This window comes from Carlito syrichta, unplaced genomic scaffold, assembly GCF_000164805.1.
Source record: "Carlito syrichta isolate Samal-C Ts95f unplaced genomic scaffold, Tarsius_syrichta-2.0.1 Scaffold301884, whole genome shotgun sequence".
NCBI classification, from domain to species: domain Eukaryota; kingdom Metazoa; phylum Chordata; class Mammalia; order Primates; family Tarsiidae; genus Carlito; species Carlito syrichta.
Genome location: NW_007245980.1, coordinates 303,927 through 316,038, shown reverse-complemented (window position 1 = coordinate 316,038; position 12,112 = coordinate 303,927). Strand labels below are relative to the sequence as shown.

General features: G+C 40.3%; 1 protein-coding gene across 1 annotated transcript in view; it reads left to right on the top strand.

Moving 5' to 3' along the window:
• XRCC5 (X-ray repair cross complementing 5) overlaps positions 1-12,112 on the top strand; it is a 93,995-nt gene that overhangs the window by 48,924 nt on the left and 32,959 nt on the right. The window contains exons 15-16 of the mRNA XM_008055557.2: positions 2,977-3,070; positions 4,541-4,610. Of these exons, the coding sequence (XP_008053748.2) occupies positions 2,977-3,070; positions 4,541-4,610 (164 nt within the window). The remainder of the gene's footprint in view (positions 1-2,976; positions 3,071-4,540; positions 4,611-12,112) is intronic.

Genomic DNA, 12,112 nt, shown 5'->3' with positions numbered 1-12,112 from the left:
CCAAGTAGCTGGAACTACAGGTGTGCACTACCATGCCCGGCTAGTTTTTTTTTTTATTTATTGTAGAGATGAAGTCTCGTCAAGTTTCCCAGGCAGGTCTTGAAACCGCGGGCTCAGGCAGTTCACTCACCTCGGCCTCCCAAAGTGCTGCATTACAGGCTGAGCCACCGAGCCTGGCCAGCATTAAAAAGAAATATTGGTAGACTTGGTAGCTCAGCCTGTTATCCCAGCACTTTGGGAGGCTGAGGCGAGTGGATTGCCTGACCTTGCAAGACCAGCCCAGCAACTTGGTGAGACTTCATCTCTACAATAAATAAATAAATAAAATTAGCTGGGTATGGTAGCACATGTCTGTAGTTCTGGCTACTTGGAAGTCTGAGGCAGAAGGATCGCGGGAGCCCAGCAGGTCGATGCTGGGGTGGCCGTGAGTATGCCACCACACTCCAACCTGGGCGACAGAGTGAGACTCCAACTCCAAAAAAAAAAAAAAGGAAATATTAGTGTCATGTAGGCCTTCTCATTTTAGCCTGCTTCACGGAGGTAAATCTCTACTGATATTCCTTCTTTGTCTTATCCCTTTCCAGTCCATCCTGCTATCTGAGTAACTTTTTAAAAAACACATCTGGTCACATCACTCTTCCTTAAAATTCTTTAAAGCAATGATAATATTTTTTGTGTGTGTGTGTGTGGTAGAACCATTTAATAGAAAAACTGAGCCCTCTTCCCAGAAAAATGCCCTACCACACCAAGTTTTGAAATCTTGAACATAATTTCAAGTAATTCACAAATAACTTGACATCATATTTGGACCTCTGATTAAAACTTTTGCTTTAGTGGCCTCCCAGTGTCTTCACCATAAGGTCAAACTCTTACAAAAATGAGAATACCCAGATAAGCAGAAAGAAAAGAAGCATCAATCCATAATCCAGCTACCTAGAGAAAACCATTTTCTTTCTTCATACTTTTTTTGCTCTGATTTATATATTTTCTAGCTCCATATCTCACTACTTACCAGTGTGTACAAGTACAACTACTTTTGTGTGTGTGTGTGAGAGAGAGAGAGAGAGGGTCTTATTCTGTTGCCCAGGCTGGAATGCAGTTGTACGCTCGTGGCCGCTGCAGCCTTGTCTTGCTGGGCTCAGGAGATCTACCTGCCTCAGCCTTCCAAGTACTGGAACTACATGCGTGCACCACCATGCCTGGTTAATTTTTCTTGATTTTATTGTAGAGAAAACGTCTCGCCAAGTTGCCTGGGCTGGTCTTGAACCCTTGGTCTCAGGCAATCCTCTCAGTCCTCTCAACCTCCACCTCCCAAAGTGCTGAGATTACAGGTGTGAACCTCTGTGTCAGGCACAATTTGGGAAGAACTGACAAAGGTTAACTAAATGGCTGGTTATGACCTTTTATTTTAAACAGATTCAACATCTAATAGAATCTCTTTCTTCCTTGGAAGTTTGTGCGTTTTTCTTCCATTGTGCCCTCAAGGTTTTATGGCTTATTTTTTGTTCTCTTTGCAAGGACAGAGCTTTGGATAAGTTAGCCCCTTTAGTTTTCCTGGTTCCCATCCTGTCTTCTGCTTACCTCTTCTATACTTCTCTACTTCTCAAAGGGAAAACGATTAGTGGTGAATAAGAAATATGTCAAATAATAAAACTTAATTCATTATGTGTACAGCTGTGATGAATAATTCTTTTACTCGCCTGTAAGAGGAGATTTATTATTGAAATATGATTGAAGCCAGTTTATGCTTTATTTTTCTTTGCTTCATTTTATTTTTATTACTTATTTATTTAGTCTCATTTTTAAGATAACTTCTTCAAGCGTCGTTGTCTGAAGGTTGGACTTTTGAACAAAAATACAGCACATGTCAAGATATTAGTCTTGAAATTCACTGAGAGATTGTAAGTGTTGGTAACACAAAAAAATAAGTATGTGAAGCAGTGTATATATTGAGTGCGACTTAGTCATTCTACAGCGTATACATATTTTAAAACCTGTTGCACATGGTAAATATTTAGATTTTTGTTGATAATTAAAATAAATTAATTTAAAAAATATACTAGATCCTGGTTACTAATTTCTCATCATTTGGACTTTTTTTTTAAATTTTTCATGTCAGGACTCTTGATGTATCAGTAATTCAGCCATTTATGGATGGTTGCTTTTACCACAGGTTGCTTATTTCTCTGGGAGAAAAATCTTCATATCTTTATGTTCTGCAGCATAAGGGAGATGATGGTCAGAGTCTTTGGATCTGATTTTCTTCTCCTTTGCAATTAACTGACCTGCTGACTTTAAGGCACGCTATTAAAGCCAGCATATTACTTGAGGCCAAGTGTTTGATGTACTTTCTCAGAGTCATCCTTCCCTTAGCATGCAGATGCTGTTGGTCTCTGTTAGCATATTACCCCAAACAGAATTAGGTTTATAAGAGAACAAGTTAAACAGTTTTTTTTAATATAATTTAAGAATCCTTTAAGAAGAATCTCTTGTATATTTAATTAAGGATTGTCTAATAAGTTTTAACAGTTCTAAGTAGAAACTTATCAAGTTCTCACACACATGATGGAGAAGATAGGTTATTGGACACCAAGGTCTTCTGTGTACATGGAAAGCTAATAGCTATCAATTCAGAGACAGGGATTTGCAAATAATATCTGAAGGGTAGATGGTTTTCTTTCTTAAATGTTAAGTTTCTATTACCTGTGCTTACAGTTTCATCTTTTGCAAGGACTTTGTGATGTGACTGCTAATTCTGATTTCTATACTGCCGTGAAACAACGCCAGGCTGCTTAAAGTCAGGCTGTCAGGAGCCCTGTACTAGGAAATGGAGGCAGGTTGCGTGTAAAAGAGGTCTAAATGCAGCTGGGTATTTTTGATGCATGGAAAATAAGTTTAAACTTTTCACAACAGCAGTTCTGATTTTGTATTGTTTTATGGAAAAAAATAACCCCAAAACCTTTCTTTCTTTTCTAGCCATGAAGATGGACCCACTGCTAAAAAATGCAAGACTGAGGAAGGGGATGCCCGCTTTAGTGTCTCCAGCCTGGCTGAAGGCAACGTCACCTGTGTAAGCAGAACCTTCCCAGTGTGCCTTCTTATTTCCAGGAAGTCTGGGGCTTGGGGAACTTGCATCATATTTTGTCAGTCTGTTCATACCACTTTCAAATAAGACCATGATCACGTTCTCTGGTCCTTTCTCTATATAAACCATATTGACCCACCCCATACTTCTTTTTTTAAGTAATTATTGTCCTGAGTTATCTATAGAATTATCTGTATGACATGTAAGCTCTATGTCATAATCTATAGAACACAGAACACCTCAGTGTTGAGATTTTTTTGTTAGAGATTTGGTTGTTGACTTCTTGTTACAGTTTTTTATGGGTCAAAATGATAGGGTAAGTAGGGGCTAATGATATGGGTCTAAAGCCTCAAGTCTATCAAATTGGAGTTTGTATGCCTCTCCTATTTATTTTTTAAAGTATGATTTTAGAACAGAATTCACAAGCTCAGGGCTTCTCCAAATCAAGTATCTTTTGACACTTGAGATCTTTATTTAATGAGAAGGTTTTTGGAACTTGAAAATACAGGGTTAACAGCATTGGTTTAAATCAATGGATCTTAAAAATTATGCAATAACTTATTAGCAACATATACTGGGAAAGATAGGGAATAAAGGACATACCTTTATTCCTATCTCAAACTGAAATTCTCTCAGAAAAATTGAATGTCTGAAAAATGATTTGGATTTCATTGAGATGTTTTATATAGTAAAGAAAAAAATCACCATCTTGTTTATTCTGAGAACTTTTCTGCTTGGTATTCCAGAGCACACTGAAAATTTTAGTACACTTTGGTATCACATTGTTTTCTCTCATATGAGCTGAGTGATGCTTATCCCCTGATAGGGTTGGAACCAGCAGATTGAAGACTTAGGTATAATCAGAAAGTGCTGTACAGTGTGGCAAAGAATTTCATCTTGAAAACGTTCCCACCTAGCACTACAGTAAATCTTTGTACATAATCTGCTTTCACTTTTTGAGGACATGTCGAGCTTGGGAATGCTTGTATATTCTAACAGAACTTCAATGCCAAAGGGTCACATGCAGTCCCACATGCAGTTCACTGAGTCAAACATTAAGTGTATTTCTCCTGTTAGTGGGGCAAATATATTCGGAACTGACCTCATACTGCAGAATCTTCCCCTTTCTAATTGATTGGGTGTGAGGATGTACAAGCAGCCTCCACAAGCTGAGCTGGCTAGTGGCTTGGGTTGTAATACTTTTTTGATCCCTTTGGAAAGAAATCGGCTTGCATAAAGAAAGACGAGGGAAAGTATAGAAGGCAGCTATTTGACCACTAGAATCTGCTAGCTTTTAGTGGAGCCCTGGAAATGAAAATGAATGAAAAGGACTTCTCTTTGTCTTTGGTTTTAGTTTATAAGAATGGACTTTTTACTTGAAGCCATCTTATGTTGCCTGGGGTGCTAACAAAATGAGAAATACCTGTAGGCTTATTGTCTGTGGGTATATTCCAGGTTGGAAGTGTGAATCCTGCTGAAAACTTTCGTGTTCTGGTGAGACAGAAGAATGCCAACTTTGAGGAAGGTGAGTGATTGAATTTGCATCTGAGAGAAATATTTAGTTAAGCTAATTATCTAAATTAAAGTCTAACTGAATTAAAGTCTAACCTTTTGTTCTGCTTTTATACAGTATTTTTCTTTACTGGCAGATCTAAGTAATTGTCCCTTGTTAGAGGATTCACTGAGGGTAACTCAGCACAGATCTGAATAAGACACTAATTTTATAGGTCTCCCTCTTTAAAAACAAAACAGAACAAAAATAGAACCGTGGATGAAAACCTTGGTGCTTTTAGTTTCACTTCAGTGATATGCGTGAAATTTTGGGAATGAACTTGGAATAAAAAGCATTTTGTGTCATCTTTTTTTCCCAGAGATGTAGTTCTTATTCAAGTCCTAAGAGTTTGAGCCTCTTTTATAATAGCCCAGAAAGACCTTAATACTGCCTCTAAATTTGACCTTTCCTGAATTGACTATATATAGCCTCACTTTTTCTCATCAGATATTACCTAAAATTCTATTTAGGCTGTGGCTAATATTAAAACATCTTCCAGGGTTGGACAGAGGGTCTAGAACCAACATTTGTTTACTTGATTGCATTCAGGTTTCTGTTCATTTACCCTTTAAACAGTGGCAATTGGCAGTTGTTAATCCTGCAGTTTGTGTATACATTATTGCATTCATCATTGCTGCCCTGGAGTTAGGCCTGTCTGTCAACTGCCTTCTGTGTGTTTATATTTGTGTGTGCAGAATTCTCCCTTCCAGCATCTTGGCATTTGGAGGGAAAATGGCTCCTAAATGTCTAGAAACACGACTGTCTAGCATAGGTCTAAGGCACCTTACCACTTGGGCTAGGGATCCTGGCCAGATGCCTGAACCTGCTGTGCTGTTAGCCCAATGCAGTCATAACCAGCTGAGCTTTAGAGAGAGCATGCATTCTACCAGCCAAATTCTGTTGGCAGGAATGCCAGAGGCCAAGCCCATGGGAATTCCTGAGGAAGAACAACTTCATCATCATCATAATGTACAGTCTATTAAGTACAGTCTGTATGTTTCGGGCTTTGAGATGGAGGGAGCGTTTTTTGTCCTGCTAAGAGTTGCCGTAGAGGAGAAAAGCTTTGTGCTTTAACATAAAACAAACTTCATCCAAATAAAAGAAGGAAATCTAAAATTCTCAGCAACAGCTTTCCAGAAGGATTGGTGGAAGCAATACTTCAGCATTTCTCTCTCATAGATTGGAATGATCGGAAAAGAGTGTTACAACGTTGTACCTGTGCTATTGTCTGTTTAGCTCTATGTTGTGACTATGTGTTTGGAAGGGGACAGAGACATTACTGGACCAAGTCAGTGAAGTCTGTTGTCTATCATGATTATTGTGGGCTCTTGGAGGAAGATTGAATCCTTCTTAGCTGTTGATCGTATGTTGTCAATTACCCGGCCAAAGTCCAAGGTTCTCCCTTAGGAAGTGATTGGTCTCTGGGTCATCATCACTGTATAGCAGCCACTAGTTGTTTCGTGTCTACTGTGTTCAAGGCATTATGCTGGCACTTTGTTATGTTCTTTTAATTTCCCTGTATCGCGGCCCTGCAAAGTTACGTGAGGAAGTGGAGAAAATGTGAGGGCTTTAACAGCTGGTGCCAGAATTTTCTGAAAGAGAGAATTGTTTTAACTGGGAAAATAATTCGATAAGTGCTTAGGGTAGAGAATGAGTCTCTGTCCCCAGGCTTGGTGATTGGCCAGTGCTGAGGCTTCAGAGGAGGCAGTTCCTCAGCATCCTAGAAGTAGAAAGCTAGTTCAGGAGAGGAGGGGGTGAAAAGAGGTGGGAGGAAGGGAGACAGAGGGAGTAAATTCACACAGTGTCACAGCCTTCTGCAGTGCGATCCCAACTCGTGACTACAATACTCAGTGATAGTAAAGGTCTGAAAAGGCTAGACTTGAGTGCCCTATTTGGGAAACTGGTCAAGAGGCAGAGTTTGGTGTCTGGCATCACCTCACACAGAGCAGAGAAAGCACCTAAGAACACAGGAAGCCAGAGTCTGAAGAGACCAGGAGAGAGTACATTCCTGAGAATTTGCTCATGTCTAGGAAAACATGGTTTTCCTCTGGCCATGAGACAGGGGATTCATGACAGTCTTGTGAAAATAGCAAGGGCAAGTGGAGCCTTAACTGATGGGGAAACTGTAAAATTGGAGGCTATGAATTTCCACAGAAGTTGCACAGGGATTCAAATACATGTCCTTTTCAAATACAGGATTTTTTTACTTTGCCCTACTGGTGATGTTCTTCCCGATTCCTAATGCCGTTCTTTCCTATACTTGTAGGAAAACATCATAAGGTCATGCATCCAAATCCTGTGAGAGAGGATGAGAGAACTCTTGATGACAAGATTATCAGGAGTCCTAGCACGTTGCTAGTATTTTGATGCTGTATGTCCCTCTACCTCCATCTAGGATTTGGTGAATCAGAGCTCACAAAGTGAGCTCACAGATCCAGACTTTGCACAGAGCTGTTGAAAAATGGGACTGACTGCTTGTCAGCAGCTAGTCTGCCTCATGGTTCTAACTTGATTTCCCTGTTGTCTGCCTTGTGACCAGCTCCAGAAATTTTGTCTCTTCATTGCTTGTCCTACTTTTGTTCGTCTGCTTGGGCATCTTCTTACTAAGCCTCTTTGTAAGCCAAGACTCTTGGCAGTTCAAAGAGAAGTCCCTCCTAATTTTAAGCTGCCTCCCTTCTAGTGACCCTCTCGTTGAGAGATTGCCTGTCCATGGTGTGGAGAAGAGAAGCTCTTCTTCTTTTCTCCAGTCTATCTGTTTTAATTCAGTTGCCAAAAGTGTGAGCAACAATAAATAGTTGGCAAGATTGTTTTCCCCTGAGGGAGAACTTGGCTGCTTTACCTATTATCATAAACTAAAATATGGATGTGGATCACATCTCATCCTCAAGTCTTTTGTCTTTGTTCTCCAGCCTACTTTATTCTCTCATAAAAGCATTCATTCATTTTAAAAGATATATCCTAAAATTAACGTTTCTAAGTCTCCTTTCAGAACTAGACAGAACGTGGTAGAATTAGTAATAAAATGGCATTATTCATCAAAGCCAAATAGATAATTTTGTTCAGTTCTGTTTTTGTGTGGCATAGTATACTAGCCTTTCTTTCCAACTGTTTACTTACATAGATTATGTGATTTTCTGCCACAAGTCAAGCCCCAAACTAGATCCTCAAGAATTGTGATCTAAGCCGGGCTCGGTGGCTCAGCCTGTAATCCCACGCCTTGGGAGGCTGAGGTTGAGTGGATTGCCTGAGCCCGCGGGTTTGAGACCCGCCTGGGCAAGCAAGACCTCATCTCTACAATAAATCAAAAAATTAGCCGGGTGTGGTAGTGCGCACCTGTAGTTCCAGCTATATGGAAGGCTGAGGTGGAAGGATCGCCAGAGCCCAGCAGGTTGAGGCTGTGGTGGCTGGGAGCGGCCACTGCACTCCAATCTGGGCGACAGTTAGACTCCAACTCAAAAAAAAAAGAATTGTGATCTAGGAGTAATTTTCCATGTGTGCATGTTTTCTTTTCTAAATTGGCCCTGATTTACGTAATCTTTGTTATGAATTATGTACTCTATCATAGCTCTGCTCAGATAAGAAGATAATAATGTGCTTTCATCTATACAGAGCAGGTAAATTTAAGAAAAATACGTTCTGTCAAATACCTTGGACATCTTAAAGGAAAGATCCTAAATACAAACAGTGACTGAAATTTTAAACATCTTTAGCTCTGTAAAAATTGTTTTCAATAACAATTTGACACACTTTCTTAGTCTTAAAATAACACTGATGCATGTAGTCATGAGAGAAAATACGTGATTGAGGATTCTAGATGTTTGGTCTGTAGTTCATATTTTGTATTAAATATCTCACCTAAACCGGGCTCAGTGACTCAGCCTGTAATCCCGCGTCTTTGCGAGGCTGAGGTGAGTGGATTGTCTGAGCCCACGGGTTCGAGACCCGCCTGGGCAACTTGGCGAGACCTTATCTCTACAATAAATCAAAAATTAGCCAGCCGTGGTAGCAAGCACCTGTAGTTTCAGCTACTTGGAAGGCTGAGGCGGAAGGATCACCGGAGCCCAGCAGGTCAAAGCTGCGGTTGGCCGGGAACGGCCACTGCACTCCAGTCTGGGCGACAGAGTGAGACTCCAACTCAAAAAAAAAAAAAAAAATCTCACCTATTTTCACTGGTTTCTTTTTTCACTAGCTTTTAAATTATTAAACCTTAGAACTTGATTATCCAGACTGATTTTATGCCTCATTTATCAAAATGAATGGTCTCTATTCTAGCACAAAAACAGGTCTGTTTGGGATTGTAGAAGCTGCCTACTAAAAGGGTGTGTTACTTTTTGACGTGGTAATTATACATCATGGCCTTTAGAGTCTTGTTCATCTTCTGTGGTTGTGGACTGACAAAGTAGTTGAGGTGCCTTTTCACAGGTCAGTGCAAATGTGTGGAAGACTCTGGATCACATTCCAGAGAGCCAGTTCTTGGCCTCTTATGGCTTTAACTTTTACACTGGTTGTCTACATTTCATTAGCTGGCATGTCACTACCCTGAAGTTTACATCTTAATATAGTAAAACTCATCAGCCAAATAATTGAAATGAAATATTGAAATAAAGATGGAAAGAAAAGATTTAAGACGTGGCATAGAAACCAAAAGCCATCATCATATATGCATAATCATTTTTACAGTGTTTTCGCTTTTCAGTAACTGTCCCTAAAAGGCTTTTATCCTTTGGCTTCTAAAATCCTTTCAAGTTCTTGTCAGTCTCTATCTATCTCTAACTGCAGGGTTTGTCTCTTATAAATTATAGCCTGGATTATCCATTAAGAAAGAGACACGCCTAGTAGCATAAAAATGAAAGCATGCTTGCTATAGTTAAGTTCTGTTTACTGAAAAGTCACAAGATCTATAAATTTTTTAAGGAGAGCCTTATTTTTTTTTGGTAAAGGGTTACACCCTACTAGGTGGCCATCCTACAGGCTTAACCTCTGGCAAAGACAAGAGAGATGTCATGTAAGGAGTGGGGTAGGAGCTTTATGCTGAATGAGTTGGATATACCTACATATTCAACAGATTATAGGAGGGGCTATTAATATTCATGAAGATGGTCTGCCACATGCCTACAGCACAAACATGCATATTATACCTGTTCACCTTGGAGTGGAGACTAAACATTTAGTTAATTGTATTACAATTAGATCTTATGTGTCTTTTTAGGACACAAAGACACTCAAGTGCACAGCCTCTGTAAACCTACCAGAACCAGCTTAAAGTCAGTTGGTGGTCTTTTTTTTTTTTTTTTAGATTCAGGGGTACACATGCTTTTTTGTTACATGGACATATTGTGTAGTGTTGGGATTGTGTCTCAGGTGGCCCGTTCACCAGAGAGTGAATATTGTGCCCCATAGGTCACTTTTGAATTCTACCCCCTTGCATATCTCCCCCCTTTTTGATGTCCTAACATCTGCTATTTCCATCTTTGCGGCTATTTAGCTATCAAGCCATCCAAAACAAAAAACCGACTAGGAATACACCTAACTAAAGAGGTGGTCTTATCAGGAGAAAGTTATTGAAATCATCTCTTGTTCAGTTAAAGCTGTAGTTATGGCTTATGGAACAGGAGGTCAGTTGGTCAGTGCCTGTGAGCCAGATGAGCTGCAAATTATTTTAATACTGCTTGTCTCCAGGCCAGTGCTTTTGTGCTGCTAGAGAAAAAGAAAAACCTGGTGGCAATTAAAATAGAGTTTTAAAAATTATTATTATTTTGATTTTGATTTCGAGTCTCACTCTGTCGCCCGGGCTGGAGTGCCGTGGCATACTCACAGCCATCCCACTGTTGACCTGCCGGACTCTGGCGATCCTTCCACCTCAGCCTTCCAAGTAGCCAGAACTACAGGCAAATGCTACCATGCCCGGCTAGTTTTTTATTTATTTATTGTAGAGACAAGGTCTCAACAAGTTGCCCGGGCTGGTCTCAAACCCGTTAGGCTCAGGCAATCCTCTCGCCTCAACCCCTCAGAGTGCTGGGATTACAACTGAGCCACCAAACCCAGCTGAGTTTATTTTTTAAGAGTGTGAATTAACCCCCTTGCCTGGCATGGCCTTAGGTCCTGTTTGTCATTTGTTATTGCCACAAAAACTTTGTTCTCTCAGTCTTCTGATATCTGTTTTCATATTAATGTTGATCAGTTGTGTCTAAATTGCAAAGGGGAGAGGGTATATTGCGTTGTGTCTGACCTCTTGTCCTGTCATGGCCAGGAACTCAGTTTTTAAGTTTTCTCCGGAGTCCCCTTGGCTAAGAGGGTACTGTTCAGCCAGCCAGGTACTGTTCAGGCAACGAGGGGCTTAGGATTTTATTTTTGTTTACAGTCCTTGGTGAGTGCCTAAGTTTCTTCCTGAGAACATTAAAGGGGTCTGTATGAAATATATGAGTGTTCCTGTTTCTTCCCAGTGTTTTATTTTCTCATGCTACATAGTACAGTTGCTCGCCTAAAACTTGTTGAGTAATTCTTTTCTTTTTATGTTAAAAATGGAAAGGATATTTTTCTCTTTGACTGAAAATTTGGAACTCCCAAAGGCTTTCTCAGGGTCCCTTCAAGCCAGCATTTAACATACTGGACGTCAGCTTGCGCTGGTGACCGGAGCCATCAGTGCAGTAAGGCAGAGTGCTCACAGTTGGCTCTGATGGAAATGCAGAATTCTTGGGCGCTTGGGAGAAAGCGTGTGCCATCCAGCTTGCTGTTGGAGTTTGCCCTTGCAGTAAGTGCTCATAAGTATGATTTGTGAGTCACAGAACAGTTCAAGTACTTTCTCATGGCAATTCGGTTCTTTCTCTCCACCTCCTATAAATCCTGCAGTTCTTCCTTCCATGGTAGATCACTGTCATGCAGAGCATTGCACTTGGTTCTCCTTGAATTGGGCTGTCTTCAAGATTGCTTCTTAAGCCCAGCTGGTTGAAAAAGGAAACTGATATCAGATTGTGCTGATGTGCAAACTGCTTTGATCAATGACTTAAAGTGACTGCTGGTGGCAAACAACAGATGCTCTTAACCAATTAAGATGTTTAGGAAGGGATGTTACAGGTTTTTGTTAAGATAGTCACTAACCAACTGAAATATGTCAAGAGGAGCCAAGAAATAGCTTGGAGTAAATGTAGTAAAAGTGTTTTGGTCCTCCCCTTTCAAATTGCATGCTCAGGACAAAAAATATACTGACACAGAAAGAAGTGGCAAGTATAATCTGGTATAGTTAGTCCTGTCTGTTAGACCCATGTGTGTCTACATAAGACCTAAAAACAATGTCATGCTCTGACTAGTCTGGTCAGCATAGTGAAACCCCATCTCTATAAAAAATTTTTTTAAAAGTCAGTTGCATATGGTGGTTTGTTCCTGTGGTCCTAGCTACCCAGGAGGCTGAGATGGAAGGATGACTTGAGTCTAGAAGTTGAAGACTGCAGTGATGCCACTGCATTCCAGTCTGGGGG